The 16,097-nt window shown below is 36.8% G+C and overlaps 1 protein-coding gene and 1 non-coding gene across 9 annotated transcripts; both read right to left on the bottom strand.

Moving 5' to 3' along the window:
• Positions 1–731: 731 nt before the first annotated feature.
• trnar-ucu (transfer RNA arginine (anticodon UCU)) lies at positions 732–805 on the bottom strand. Its single transcript has one exon. It is a non-coding gene; the product is annotated as a tRNA-Arg (tRNA).
• Positions 806–1,435: 630 nt separating this feature from the next.
• On the bottom strand, positions 1,436–8,528 carry LOC113591205 (cytokine receptor common subunit gamma-like). Of its 8 annotated transcripts, XM_081695169.1 has the most exons (11): positions 8,289–8,522; positions 6,431–6,558; positions 5,711–5,888; positions 4,588–4,681; positions 4,280–4,458; positions 3,695–3,819; positions 3,211–3,361; positions 2,902–3,001; positions 2,554–2,644; positions 2,068–2,190; positions 1,436–1,824 (listed from the first exon to the last, which is right to left on the bottom strand). In XM_081695169.1, exons 1-10 carry the CDS (start codon positions 8,362–8,364, stop codon positions 2,104–2,106), a joined length of 1,209 nt encoding a protein of 402 aa, XP_081551295.1. In that variant the 5' UTR covers positions 8,365–8,522; the 3' UTR covers positions 1,436–1,824; positions 2,068–2,103. The 8 variants fall into 8 exon arrangements, 2 of the variants coding, with proteins under 2 accessions (XP_081551295.1, XP_035392439.1); XR_014115982.1 differs by having other exon boundaries at positions 1,436–2,190; positions 4,588–5,518; positions 8,289–8,528; XR_014115983.1 differs by having other exon boundaries at positions 1,436–2,190; positions 5,395–5,888; positions 8,289–8,526.
• Positions 8,529–16,097: the final 7,569 nt, after the last annotated feature.

The following is a 16,097-nucleotide window of genomic DNA, read 5'->3' as shown; positions in this document are numbered from 1 at the left end:
ATGTTGAACGGACTCCCTAAACGAAATTGAGAATCTAGCGAAGCAGTGACACACTTAATGTAAATTGTTCACGGGCTTGAGTTCGCTAAGATTTTACGCAATGCTTGAATATGTATATACCCACATAAAAGAGACATGTGTTTGTCATTTATTGCAAAGATTTTTGAACAGCAACTAGATAAATTATTGCGTTGCGTCCTCTGGTGGAAGTAATATTTAGGGACACATTTTATAGTTAAATAACTCCCGAATATAGCAGGTATATGTTACGATTATAATTGAAAGAGACCGATATTTTATGTGCAGAATTAGTTCACACATAGAAATAAAATGTTCTCTTTCCAAACATACTATATCTCTATTGAGCCATAACTGGTTTAAACGTACAATGCCATTTTAAAGAGATTATAGGGTATTGTTGTTATTTGTTGATACATTTATTTACGCAAGTTTATTTATTTACAAACACAAATGCTTACAATGACATCGTTTTATTTGAAAATTATTTAGTCCGTTTTGTAGACCTATATGAAGGAGCATGTTAGATAAACATTTCCCCTTGTGGAAGTGACTTATTTAGACAATCCCTTCACGTTCTGTTAAATCACGTTTTTTATGACAATGACCCTTCAATTTACATGCTCCACCTAGTCTAACAGTGGCTAGTATCCTTACTATGATGTAACGATGACCAAAATAAGGCCTTTTTAAAGAATATACCTAAGGTGACTCATCTCTGCCGGGACTCGAACCCGGAGCCTCTGGATTAGAAGTCCAGCGCGCTATTCCATTGCGCCACAGAGACTAAGCCGGTTGGTCGTGAGCTAGCCCGCTTTAGATACACACAACACTCCGTATCTTCTATCTGCATCCTACAGCATCAGGACCACATTGGCGGCTTTTTGGCTCAGAGAACAACCACCAGATGGCGCTCCATCTGCATTTAACTTAAGTCACTGGTTCCGAGCCATCATGGCTGATAGAAATTGTGTACTCTTTTCAAGCAATCTGCTTGCAGTAAAAAAAAAAAATGCAGTTATATCTCAGATTTTTATTACATTTGTTTTAAAAGCCGATGTACTATTTCCTTCCATAAACACACAGTGCAAAACATACTTTTTATACTACAATAGATGCTAAATCTGACCTCACCCGAAAATTATTTTATCAGTACTGCTGATGACACTGTCAATAATAATAATAATAATAATAATAATAACAGATTCACTTTCCCTGGATTTTGTGTGCACAGACTGTGACAGAATGTGACATGGTTAATGGCTTATTGGGATGTAAAGATATTGCTAATGCATTATCACCACTGGTAATGCAGCAGTAGCTCTTCAAATGTTGAATGTCTGTTTGGTAAAGGGAAATGAGGGTGCACTTATGCATAGCACAAAGCACTAAGTGACCACTCGGAGTGCATTTAGCCTTTGCTTTTGAATCTTTTATTGGAAAACAGTAAGGCAAACCCAAGCCATTGTATTGCAACAATAAAGGCCTTCATAGTTCAAGGCCTTTCTATAAACAGTCCATAATAAATCTGTTCTCCAGGTGTAAGACTAGGTGAGAGAGATAGGACTGAGTAATACTGACACTACACCTGTTTGGAAAACAGGAAGAAAAAAAAAGTTCTTATGGACTTCTCAGAACTTACCACTGAGGGTGAGAAGCAGGTAGCTGTAGATGTGTAGATGTAAACAACAGGATTGTGTGTTTATTCTTTTACATCTATATGTTTATGTGTACGTGCAATGAAACACCATTCTCTCATGTTAAAAAACTAGACAACCTTTCATACATCAGGCCAAACCCTGTGATCTTGAGGAACATGCAGACAAAAAGAGGCAAGATGAGAGATCAAAAGCAGAGCAGTATTCCAGTAAAGAAACATAGACTGTTCCTGATTCTAACCTGGAGATGCCAAGTGTGGTACATAATTTCCTATGACTATGAGTAATGCATTTTCCCAACCACAGTACAATGAAAGTCTTGAAATAAAACAGTTGCTGTACAAATTATATTTGAACAATATTTTCATATTAATGGAGCTGTTATATTTACATTTTTTTAAAATCTGCTTTGCATAAAAAGGTGCTTTTATGCTTTGAGGTGTTTCGGCTCCAGATGGAGTGTTGTCTCCACCACCTCTTCTGAAGGCACATAGATTCTGTCCACATGCAGGTCCTACAGTGCAGAACAAACCCATATGTTGTATTAGCAGTACAGTACCCTAGGCCCAGAGCCACATGCTTGATATGATATGATGTGATGGTGCAAAAGGCAATTTACAAGCCATAAACAGGGATGTAATCAGTGAAATTGGAATTGTGATTTTTTATTATATATATATATATATATATATATATATATATATATATATATAATAAAATTATTATATTTTTATTAAAAAATATATATTTTTATTTACTTTTTTTTTACATCAAATCATTATAAATAAAATACATGAATAAATCTACTTTAAGACCGAATTTATTGCATTACTGGTATATTTATTTGTCATAAAATTTAGATGTGATCACTGATTACCTTAGTTATCTTTCCTTCATTCTTATCATTAAACACATCACTGAATAATAGTGATGGTTCAGGCACTTTGGGGAGAATTTTATCTTTGTATCTGTGGAGAAAGATCTTTATGTTAAGCATTAATACTCGCTCAAGCGCATCGAGAAAAGTTGGGTTCCCAAAAAAAGGTCACCACACTGGATTTAACTAAGCAAATAGAGAGCAAAGAGCCTCTCATTGGATAATTACTGCATGGGTGATTATGTTTCAGCTGGCAACAGGTCATTTAACCCTAACTGATGCGGTGAATATATATGTTAATTAGAAAGATAATCTATTTATTTATTATTATTATTAACTGAATTTTACCTTCTAAATAAAATTAGGGCCATTAAGAGGCAGCAGGACATTATTACAGGGATGACTACGACAGTTGCCTTCAAAATCCAGAGTGGATCATTATTAGCACCTATAAAAAAAGGGAAATGGAATAACTTATTAATAAAAACAATATAGTTAATTACTTTTGAAAATCAAGAAAAACAGACAAATATGTAAACATTTTGAATTTCTGACTTTAAAAACAATGTATTGTCACAATGTTATGTCAAAGTAGAGCTGTCAATGTAGAGCTGTCAATGTAGAGCTATACAGAAGGCCAGAAGAGAGACACAGTACCATAATCCTCAGGTTCACTCCAGTCACTTGCTCCCTTGCCACATAAATAACTGTAATTCGCCTGCACTCGAACTGTGTATCTGCAGGCTTCATCGTATGGTACACGTACTGACCAATTGGAATGTTTATCTCCTGTATGCACTTGATCACCCTGTGACATAACAAACATACCGCCATTTTAAAATAAAGAACTGAATACAGATCCTATAGTAAGCCACATATAGAAAACATAGTAATCCAGTCACAATACAGTCATTTGGCAATATATTCTGGATTGGAATTTTATCATCAGGATTAAAATAGGTTCAGTGTTAAAAAGCTACATAGCTCTTTTTGTACTTTCACTAGCTACAATGTCATAGGTACAGCCTCAATATATTTTTTTGCAGAACATTGCAGAATTGGAATGGAAAGGCAAAAGGTAAAAACGTATGTGCTGCATTTACCGAAAAATGAGCATGCAGATAAAAAAAAAAGATCTCACCTCACTGCATTTATTAATGTGAAAGATGTACAACCAACATTCTTCTTTGAAATCTGGACGGCTTGACTGAAAGACAAGAAGATCTCTGTCCCTAGTGATGTGAAGTTTGGGTGGCTGTGATGTCACTTTAGTTGGGTGGAAACACAAACATATTCAACCCACATATTCAATACCATATAGAAAATCTGCTTTCAAATTTAGGTCCACACTCCTAAGTATATTGTTACTATGAACTTGAATATTGTTACAATAAACTGTTACTATTGACTTTAACGGGTTATTATAGTTATAGTTTCATTAAACTTTATTGATCACATTTAAGAGAAAGATAGATGACTATATTAGCTAAGATGCTGTAGTTTATGAAGGCTTATTTTCTAAATAGTGTATACAGTATAATTTTAGACAGTAAAATTAGTAACAATTCCAAAGAGCAATTCAATGAGGTAATACAGGCACAGTATTCACCAAATGTACTGTATGTACACACACAACATAAAATGACTAAACAATAAACATACAAAGCGTAAGAACTACCATCAATTGGCTCTGGGAAAGATAAGGAGAAAAGAAACAAATGCCTACCAGATTCTCTTGGGTTTTTCAAAAACATGTTCCGAATGGGGCGGCCTTCATGCGTTCCGTTGAAAAGAATGTATAACCAGTCATATGAAAGAAAATCTTCACCATACAGGTGACACCCTGTCCTCATGGGGCCATTTCCAGTGTAGACGACACAGGGCTTTAGGCTGTCTTTTTTATCACTTAAAAAGACGCAGTAAGTGGAAGGATTTGTGGGTTTGTGCATGCAAGACTGAATGATCAATAGAAAACCAAAAATAGATAAGGAACAAGAATGATGAAGAAGAGAGATTCTTCTAGTCACTTCTCACCTATAAAAGAACTGGAGATCAGAAGTATTACTGATTAAATTCCAGGTACAGTTCATCTTCTTTTCAGCATAATAAACACAACTGATGTTCTTCACTGAATTTGAAAAGCAAAGTTGCAGTTTTTCTGTGTTACATGGCATACAAGTGTAAATCAAACATTTTTTGGGGGGGAGAGGGTATCTTTGAAACCACCACTTTTTTAAAGTGAGTGTTTTTAACATTACTGTAGCTTACTGAAGTACTATGTTACACTGGTGATCTAAATTAGTTAACTAAGCAGTAAGAGGTGGTTGCATTTACTAGGAAACTACACACTCAGTGGACACTTTATTAGGTACACCTATTCAAACACTGGCTCTACCCCTCTTTTGCCACTAGAATATACTCGACACTTCGTTAGATGCGTTCAAAATGGTGCTAGAAACATTCTTTGTACATCACACATTTCCTGCTGCTTTGTTTACTGTAAGAAGCTTCTCACGCTGCCTCATACCGAAGGTACTTGGTTGGATTGAGCCTCTGGGACTAAACAGGCTACTGCAGTAAAGGGATATCACTGATAAGTTTATGAAGCCAGTGTGAGATGATATGCACTTTATGGCATAAGGTATTATCTCAGCGGAAGCACTGATTTGAAAAAAGCATGGACTGTGACCATAAAGGTATGCATGTAGTCCGCAGGTCTTAGGCTGGATCTACGGATTCATGTTATTTACGTCAGACTCTGACATCTGAATGTCACAGCAGAAATCCTGATTAATCAGACAAGGTTAACATTCTTCCCATCTTGCTTTGGTGATCACATACCCACAGAGCTCCCATTGCTGTAGTGAATTTGTTTTCAAACATTGATATTTTGTTTATTCAGAGATCCATTCTGCAGACCACTTATGGATAGAGATAGAAGGGAAAGGTAGCAGTTTCTGGGATCCTGGAACCACAATTACATCATGATCAAAGCTGGTTAGATCACATATGTTGATATTTCTAATGTTTGATCCAACTACATTTAAATCTCATGTCCATGACAGCACCGGAAGGAGGAAATTTGCATTAAAGAGCAAGTGTACATAATATAAGGTGGCCACTGAGTGTAGGCCATCTTGTTCCATATGCATATTACCTTGAGGTTGAGGGATGTCTTTGTAAACTTGATTGCTGTATGTTTTGTTTCCACAGCCCTGAAAGATTGTATGAAGGGCAACGCACTTTGCATCAATCACTTCATAAATGTGCCATGTATAATTCAGCTCCTGTGTTGGCCATTCACTTATGTATGACGCCTTCTCAGGAGGACATTTCTGTTTGAGGAATGAGAATAAATCGAGGTTTCAGAAACCTTATGGGTATAATCTGCAAACACCCGCAAAAGCCCTTGCACATGGCAGGAGTTCATCTTAAAACTTTTTTTGGACAGCAGTATTAAAATCCACAACGAGAAATCACGAGAAAAAAGTGACCAATTATTTAAAAATACTTTAACATTAGCTCTAGTTTGTATACAGCAAATAAATAAACAAATAAAGTGTGTTCAAGTCACAACTACAGTGTTAATCAACAGTGTTATAACATTCACTTGTGTATAGTTGGACTCACTGCGAGTGTTCTTTCAGCTCTGCCTGGTTTGCCATGTATGTGTATGTCTGAATATTCAAGTAGCCCTACATCTAAAATTAAGCCACTACAGTAATCACACACATAGGCTGGCCTTGCTTATTGTCTGTAACATCCTTAGATACTTTGCTATTTTCATTTAAAAATGATTGGCAATGCCTTTCTTGTTCATTGTAAAGTGACAGAGAATGCAAGTGTACTCTGAAAGTGGTCACTGTGGAAGTCTTACCATGGAATATAGTTCAACATTGTAGGTTGCTTTACACCCTGCATCTAAGACAGCTGGCTCACTCCACTGTGCAGTCACAGAGAAATGGTTGGTCTCCCAAGACACACTAGGGTGTTGTGGTTGATGCACTTCATTTTCAATAAGGAAAGAATGTGCAGTGGATTTATAACTTAGAATTAATTTATCATTAAAAGGACACAGAAGACCATACAAGTGTATGGGCTTCAATACCTGTGTGCAAGGCCCATCTGAAACAATAAAGATCTCCTGGGGCTGTAAACACTACGGCAATTCCACACCATGTACTTTGACTTGGACTAGCTGGACTAGGTAACCAAACTATAGAGTTACATTTTTATTGTTTTTGTTGTTGTTGTTGTTGATGATGATGATGATCATCATGATGATGGTGATAATTTAAGGTCATAATAATTTAATCCTAATCCTAAAGATTACAATTTAAGAATAAAATCATAAAATAATTGAAATACGCTGGGAAAGTGTTCACTTATCAAACTATGGCTAAATAATAAAATGCAGTGGTGAAGATTTATCCAAAATGACTAAATCTTAGAAATAAGGGTAGTTAAACAAACAAACAAACAACGACATTTGGCTTTTAAAATGTAGCTCCAGTGGTTTACAAGTTGTGCCGCTTCTGGGCTGGACATTTTGAGGTGGCTGTGTGCAAAATGACAACTCAAAGCTGTTCTGCCTTGGAGGCAGGCGGTAGGTAACTGGTTAACAAATCAATGGACGGGGATTAACGATTAACAAGCAATGGGCAGCGGTTTTCCAAATACTGCACGTTCACCCCACCCCACATTACTGAAGGAGCAATTTCGTCATGCTCGCACTTGCATCAGCGTTACGGTACGACAAAACCAAACTTCACATTGCAACATCTAATCTCCTGCGATACCACGGCAGTGTCTTTCTGAGAATTGTCTCCGACGAATGGTGCATGGAACCAAACAGGCTACAGTTTATTATATATCCTCCTTCTAAAATACACCTTTAAGAAGTGTAACGTAATGTCTCTGCGTCATCAGAATGGACAAAACAGTGCCTACAAAGTGCATTACATTGCAATTACTTGCATTATTGCATCCCATATTTATAACCGAATTAATGAGGAATCACTAACCGCACGTCATCTTAACCGTGGTCTGAAACAAAACGTGTAGCTAAAGAGCACCAAGCTAAAAACAATGGTTCTGGAATATCTGTGGAAAATAGCCTACACCCATTTCCAGGTGCATGGTTTGATGACTACGATCCCGTAACAAAATGAGTCATTTTCTCCGGTGGTCGATGCACGGAATACGGGAACTCGACATTCTTTGCTTCAGATAAATTTTTTCACAATCTTTAAAAACTTTTACATTTACAGCATGTGTCAGACGCTGTTGTCCAGAACGGCAAACAAAAGTGCTCTGTAGTGATTATAAAATACATAACCTAAACTAAGCGCATGTGAGCACAGGTATGTCCCGTCACTAAAGCTATGGCTAGAATAGAAAAAGAAGACAAAGTGCGTTTTAAGAAACGGTGAAGAACTCAAGAAGTGAAGAAAATGTAAAAGCATATCGAAGTGGCTCATAGCATATTAAGTGACTCAGTGAAGAGGTTAAAAATCCACATCGTTAGTCCTATGCCATGTGTACAAATATTTTGGAGTTCCCAGTTTATTTTCCCTTACTGATAGGGAAGGCAAATCGTGAACGTCACGGATTATGAGGAAATAGAACAAAACACCACGCCTCCCTTACTATAAACCATTAAAAGCCCACTACAAAACAGATAAAAATAACTTAAGACATTTAAAAAAATAAGTTCAAAACAACGTAGAAATTACCTGATACGGTGTCAACTACAACGCACATGAAAGAGAAATATATTATTAAAAAGATTTCCCAATATCTGCGAAGCATTGTGAATTTCTGGTTGATGTTCCGCTAGATGTTTCCTATGTTAGAAATGAACTCATAGTAAAAGTTAAAGTTTTGCCTCACGGGATGTTTTCATGAACTACGACCTGAGAAATCTGAGCGTTTCAAAGACCTACACGAACAGAAAGCTGTTCAGTATAAAGGCGTGCTGAAGTAGGCTGTCCTTGTCGAAACGCAAACTCAGAACTCTGACATATGACTCATAATTGGCAGACTGCATAACATTCTTATTTCGTGTTTTACGGTAATATGGCATTCAAACATCATGTCCTAATAAGGAATATGCTACGGGTAGCCCATGATACATAACAAATAAGACAGAAAAATGTGTTTATGACTATGCTTAAGATAGTAAGATTGACATGCATGTCTATATCAAGGCAAGCCTCTGCAAGTCATTTATTCGAGTGACCCAATTTCCTTTACTTGTGTAGCCGGTTATATAACAAGTTTGAGCGCAGAAGAAATCTACATGTTCATTTGTGATTTACTTTAGCATATATATTTTTATTTAAGTCAAAAATCAGTACTGAAAAAACAGGTGTTTTCTTCACTGATTGGAGAGGATAGCTAAAACAAACCATGGCAGAGAATGGGTTACACTTCCATTTTGTGTGTGGCTAGTGTGTGGTGGCATTCCAGTTAATGCAAAATTGTGGGACTCACAGCAAGACATTTGCTTAGAACTTCTTCCTTGTGAACCTCTGGAGAGGTAGATCTGATCTCATGCCTTCAGCTTTTGTTAGAGAGTCAGATGTGGATTATGAGAGTGCTAAGCAAATGAAAGATCTTAATATCTTAATACCTTGCTCATTGGAACGGAAAGGTAAAGATGACCCTTTTTATTCCGTTAGGTACATTTGAACAGAGGTTTGTACTGCAATTGGCAATGCTATGACAATACTAATGAATGATGAATAACAGATAGGCTGGAGTTTACACAGACTGTGGCAGGGTGAAGATTACTCAAACTAGAGGAGGTCAAGGATAATAACTCTCATACTCTGTGTGCCTCTTTGACTAAACAGAGGAGCTGATATGCTGAAATAACAGCACTGTATAAACTAAGGAGGGCTATGTGTGTTCATTCCTACCCATAGCAATCAGATTTTATGATAAGTGGCCCAACTGTCATGATTGCCTCTTGGCTGATTTTTTGCATCGAATTTGCATTTCATTTGAGCTTTGTTATTAAAGGTGCTGTATTTTATCACTTTCTGCAATTTTTTGTTATGCCCGAGTGTCCATGAAGCACAACTCATCGTACTCTGAAAATCCTGTCTACACATATTTTTTAGGAAATTATTGTAGTGTGCCTCTCTGTTTCTCTAAATGACAGACAATTTTTGCTGAGAACATCCATTAGTCGTTAATTTGTAATTAGACTTCAGATGTTCTTTAAAAACACTGTACCACACCCAAAAAACAATTAAATAAATAATTTTAAAAATTTGCTGCTACTTGACCCAACAAGATTTCGTATATGATTTCCGGATTTTAAATTATGTACACATGTGAAACAAATTGAACAGTGCATCATATACATTCTTATTCACTTTATTACAGATTTTTTTTTTTTTTTTTTTTTACCTCACGACTGTGTGATTTTACACTGAGGTAAGGAAAGTGTGTTCAAGATACGTCCCTTAATCTTAACTCAGTACCATTCAAACCTGAATTTGCTTTTGCAATTGTGAGTAGTCATAGAAACCAACTGTAATCATCAATTATGTTTTGGTTGTGGCTGCATGGGCTTCTTGTTTCTATGATACAAATGTTTTGATGGAATTTCTCTCCATGTTCATATTATCATCCAAATTAAGTGGAAAAGATCAAGAATGCAATAATCTGCATTGGATTCTCGATCTATCAACCTATACTTAAATATATTCTTTATTAAATAAATCAGTAAATTCATATATGCTATATTTAAAATGCCACTGAAATATTTAGTTAATGGTTTATTATGAATTTACTGTATAATGGATTTCCTGAAGGATTTCATGCTTCTATATGCAAATGAGGGGTGGGTTTCAATTAGGTTGATTTGTTGAGGGGTAGGCTAGCATTCTGAGAGATTCCTACTGAAACTAAAGAATCAAGTTAGAGTGATGGGTAAAGTGCTTCACAACATTTACAAGAGTTCATTGCACAACCTTTTGACAAGTCCTGAAGTGGAACGTTATACACTATACCATGTGGCTTTAACACTTCCTCCATAAATGTTAAAAACAGAACAAAAACACACAACAGATCTTTGGGGGTAACCGTGTTGAACTACAAAATATTGCATTGTTTGACATCATTCTTGCAAAACTCAAGGCATTCTGTCATGTACTTTTTTGTATAAGTTTGAAAAGGAAACAAAAGCAGGGTGCACTATGGGAAATGGTCTGTCCCCACACAGTTACTGGATATTTCACTAACTGAACTCCTATGAGATGAATATGACCTTTCAGTGAAACAAGCATGTCCCACCAGTTCCAAATAACTAGTTCTAGAAGAATCTGTCCAGGCTTGGAATGAAATGCCTAACCAGAAATATACCTGCTGAAACCTAATGAAAAGAGGATATTCTGATGATTGTAGAATTTAAGTATAAACAAAGAGATTAAATTATTTTGTTGTTTGTCAGTATACATATTGCTGTCCATCATGTCTTGAATAAAAATAATGTTTATTTTTGACTAAACTAGTGTTGGATGCAAATGTTTGACCTTTCAGTGAGACAAGCAGATGTAATTACAGAAGTTTTCCAGCTCACAAAGGTTCTTACTGCTAGAATCTCAAACAATTCACAAACTGAAGGAGATTCAAAGAATTGAAATTAGGCAGTAGCCAGAATCATAGAGAGAAACACGAATGTAAAACAACCACAAACATCTACTTAAATTCTGAAGGCTAATTTAATATGGCAAAGGGCACACATAAGCAGTTTGGCTGTACTTTTGCAGTAATGTTGATGCCTCTTCAGATGATCGTGTTGACCGTGGTGATTAAAAATAATGTAATAAAAATTAACGGTAACCATACATTTCTAAATCTCTTTTAATGTATCTCCTTAGTCTTTCCTAAGGTACTTTTGACCAGATAGTGCACCCGAGGTGCACCCAGCCCTGTTACCTTCCCTGCTGCCAATCACTTACCTATTGATTTGTTGCAGTGCTGTGCATTCTCTACTCCTGCATGTCTATGCGTCAAGAGATTCCTGCTGCTTGTTCACTGTGCCTTTTATGTTTGCTTTGCCTTTTCCTGCTCGTATGGAGTTCATTGAAGACACTCACGACCCGCACTCACACCTTGCTCCATACTTTCCACAATAGAAAAATGTGTCATCTTTTATTTGGAATCAGAAAAACCCACAAATCTGGAAAGTCCTGCTCCAGGAGCCAGAAACATATGGATTTCAAATGTACAATTGGTCTGCCAACATTAGCGATCTGCTTTACACAGCTTGACTTGGTATTGAATCCAAAAGCCTATATCCTATATCTTTTTCTGCTTACTTTGCTCTCCTCTACCATTAACCATATCATCTTACTGCCAGTCATTAAAGGCAGGCTTAGTACTTGGTTGCACTTTAGGAAATGTTTTGATCCAACTTGCATGTCCATATCAACAATAATTTCAATAAATTTCAATAAAGGTTGTAAGACATGGCCATTACAAGTTTAAAATCACTCAGTGAAGATGAGCTATATATGTCATTCAAACGAGTTTAAAACAATTTCCAATAAAGCCAATTAAAGTCTGATTTCTTGAAATACCGTCAACTAAGGCAATTTATATACAGCCATGTCATTCAGTTTCTGCCCCCCCGCATCCCCACCCCCAGACTACTCTAGACACTATTTTAGACATTAATCCTGTGGGTCCAGCGGTGATTTCAAACTCATACTCTATAATATCGCAAATTAATGCCATGAGCATTTCTATAATTAAAACCACCTGGGCTCATGATCTGAATATGTAATTATAGGATGAGTTTTGAGCTAGTATGCACTCTTGGATACATTCCTCTTCAATTAGTACTAGACATGGTCTGCTCCAATTTAAGGTAGTATATATCCATCAAGATCCCAACTTGCTAAAATCCTTCCTGATGTTGATCCTACCTGTGACCATTGTAAACAGGTACTTACATCACTGCTAGATATATTCTGATCATGCCTGTCTATATTCACTCACAGGACCTGAATTTTTGAAGATTTTTCTGATCTTACTGGCATGCACGTAGAACGTAGTCAAATTATTGGTTTATTTTATATCAACATAGGATGCAGCTCCCTATCTAGAACCCAATCCAGTGCACTAGCAGATGCTTCACTCATAGAAAGCCCACTAATGTTGCTAAATTAGAAAAGCAGTCTTCCTCTCTAATTGGCCACTGGATAAGAGATATGATGCAATACTTTACTCTAGAGGAAATAAAATATGCAGTATGAGAATCAAATGAAAGATTCTGGTCTCTATGGAAACCATTTCTGTCCTGTGTAGACAGTCTCTTCCCTATACCCATTTCATAACACAATGTGTAACTAATTTTCTCAGTTTCTTTTCCTCTTCTCCTTTTTCAGTGTCTCTATTATAATACATTACTATTTAGGCTATAAAAAAGCAATACAATTTTTATATAAAGCAATAAATTCTTTATGTTTGAATTTGTTTTGTAAAAGTATTAACAAAAATAACCTGTCATTCTAAATTATAATCTTCAGTGTGAAGAGGAGCAAAGAAAAAACACTTAAAATAAATGAAAACAGATTGTCAGAACTGGATGGACGTTTCACTGTGAAACTGAACAGCAACCCCATGGCACCTTCGCAGAGGTGAAGCTGAAAGCACAGAAAGTCCCACTGATGGCACAAAGCATATTGAGAGTTTTGCAAGAGCGAGCACAAGGCATCCTCCTCAGAGATCTACAGATTAAAAGGCAGGACAAAAGCAGAGGTACAAAAGCAGAACTCAAAAGATAAAAGATAAAAAAAAATGTACTTAAAAAAGGCAAATGATATAAAAAATATTGAGTCATTATGGGATATGTGACTGCACATAATGTTCAAAATTCTATACATACTACAAGAGAAAGCAAGCAGATATTTTACAAATGTAGGAACAGAAATACAACTTGCAGTGTTTAAAGTACAATGAATATGCATGTTTGTATGTACATGTACAAGTACGTATATTCAAACAGCCATTACAACAGAATTTAATTTAAATTAAATTTTAATTCAATTTATCTTAATTTGAATTTTAATCCAAATTAAATCAAGAGTATCGGTTATGGAGGTAGAGGGGCATCTTATGCATGAAATGCAATGAAACAAAAACATTAGCTTTCCACATTTTGAATAACTGGAATTAGACATAATTATTTTTCTAATATTGGCATATTACTGTCACGCAGTCCTCCACTCAACAGAGAACTACAGGTAACAACTCCGTATCCTACATTACAGAGGAGAACAGTCATCCCACATCAGGCTGTCAGGGAACCACAACAGATCATCCCTCTCCAGAATACTAATCGGACTCACCTGCTTCTCGTTAACTTTTCCTGTAAGACTCTAGTTTCGTTCTGATATTGCTAAGTATTGTCACTGTTTTGTGTGTATACTGAGTCGGTCTCTGTACAATTTACTCATTTTATGGTGTGGGTTTTTTTTTGGCTTTTTAGCCCTCTGGATTTGTTTAGCTTTTAATCTATTGCCATGGATTTTGGGACTGAAAATCCCTGGTTAGGTATTTTAGAGTCACTACAGAGCACTTCTGTTTGACTACAACTCGGTCACGCCTTGGGCTAATATGTTCTGGCTCTCTTATCTATTCCCTGACTTGTGCTCGGACTACTCCTTGTGAACCCCTGTTCTTTTTGCATTTGATATCATTCAGCAAGCGCCTTCCTGTTCACGACCCGTTACTATAATCTATTTGACTGCAGTTTGTTGCAACATGGGTAATCTCAAAACTTTAGCTCTAAGAACAACAATATAGTATTTCTACAGTAAAGAAAAACATGTCAAATCATATAGAATTATTCCAATGTTTGAAAGTTATTTGTTAAATGCCGTTATAGTTTATAAATATACACTATATTGCCAAAAGTATTCACTCATCCATCCAAATCATTGAATTCAGGTCTTCCAATCGCTTCCATGGCCACAGGTGTATAAAACCAAGCACCTAGATGGAACTGAACTAAACAGGGAAGCCATAATAGAAGGGACAGTTGGAATAGAATAACTAAATAATATGCTTAATAACAGACAATAACAATACAGAATAGAACAAAGAACAAACACGCTAACATAAGAATAACAGGCTAATTAAATTAAGGGAATTAAACATAATTAAGGGAATTAAACATAAAGGAAAGACTAACGGAGAACAACGAAGAAGTATAAAACTAGGACATGCAGGGAGAACACTGAACCAGACTAGGTATGATCGACAAACTACAACTAAGACAAAAAACACAAGTAATTATAACTCAAAGAAATCAGAGAGAAAATACATGGGAACAAGGGAGCTCAAGCAGGACAAAACAATGACTGACAAACAAGAGATGTAGGAACAAGGTTTATATAGGACCACAATAAGGGACAAATTATGAACAGCTGCAGATAAAGGGGAGGAGACAGGGAACCATGAAAACAGACAACAACTGGAAAAAACAAAAGTGGCTAGGATGCCAGGAAAACGGGGAACGCTCTGGTCTGCGGGCGTCACAGTGGCCTTCAGATTAGCTCATGAACAGTGTGTAGAGAGCTTCATGGAATGGGTTTCAATGGCCAAGCACTTGCATCCAAGCCTTACATCACCAAGCACAATGCAAAGCACCAAATGCAGTGGTGTAAAACATGGTGCCACTGGACTCTAGAGCAGTGGAGATGTGTTCTCTGGAGGGATGAATCACACTTCTCCATCTGGCAATCCGATGGACAAGTCTGGGTTTGGCAGTTGCCAGGAGAATGGTACTTGTCTGACTGCATTGTGCCAAGTGTGAAGTTTGGTGGAAGGGGGCTTATGCTGTGGGGTTGTTTTTCAGGAGTTAGGATTGGCTCCTTAGTTCCAGTGAAAGTAACTGTTAATGCTGCAGCATACCAAAGATTTTGGACAATTTTATGCTCCCAACTTTGTGGGAACAGTTTGGGGATGGCCCCTTCCTGTTCCAACATGTCTGCACACCAGTGCACAAAGCAAGGTCCATAAAGACATGGAGCAAGTTTGGTGTGGAAGAACTTGACTGGCCTGCACGAAGTCCCGACCTCAACCCGACAGAACACCTTTGAGATCATTTAGAGCAGAGATTGCGAGCCAGGTCTTCTCGTCCAAGATCAGTGTCTGACCTCACAAATGCGCTTCTGGAAGAATGGTCAAAATTCTTATAAAAAAATTCCTAAACCTTGCAGAAAGCCTTCCCAGAAGAGTTGAAGCTGTTATAACAGCAAAGGGTGGGACAACATCATATTAAACCCTATGAATTAAGATTGGGATGTCAATCAAATTCATATGTGTGTGAAAGCAGATGAGTGAATACTTTTGGCAATATAGTGTATTTCGACATCATGTATTCTGTGCCAAGATTTCAGTGAAATCCCCAGGAGGGCCCTCATGGCACAGGAAAAAGAACAATGAACACTATGAACAAAGATGGTGATTCCAGTGGTTTGGCCTTCTGCACAGGATTGGGCACCACAGTCCTGAGAAGA

Source organism: Electrophorus electricus, chromosome 13, assembly GCF_041902795.1.
Source record: "Electrophorus electricus isolate QZ-2024a chromosome 13, ASM4190279v1, whole genome shotgun sequence".
Taxonomy (NCBI): Eukaryota; Metazoa; Chordata; class Actinopteri; order Gymnotiformes; family Gymnotidae; genus Electrophorus; species Electrophorus electricus.
Note: the sequence above shows the minus strand (reverse complement) of the source record. Positions and strands in the feature narration are given on the sequence as shown.

What these genes read in the sequence shown, in the direction of transcription:
- LOC113591205 (XM_035536546.2), bottom strand. Translation starts at nt 8,364, where the DNA reads ATGCTTCGCAGATATTGGGAAATCTTTTTAATAATATATTTCTCTTTC. An exon ending in ATGTTGAACTATATTCCATG is followed by an intron (nt 5,889 to 6,430) that starts GTAAGACTTCCA and finishes TTCCTCAAACAG; the next exon opens with AAATGTCCTCCTGAGAAGGC. An exon ending in GATCTCCAGTTCTTTTATAG is followed by an intron (nt 4,459 to 4,587) that starts GTGAGAAGTGAC and finishes CGTCTTTTTAAG; the next exon opens with TGATAAAAAAGACAGCCTAA.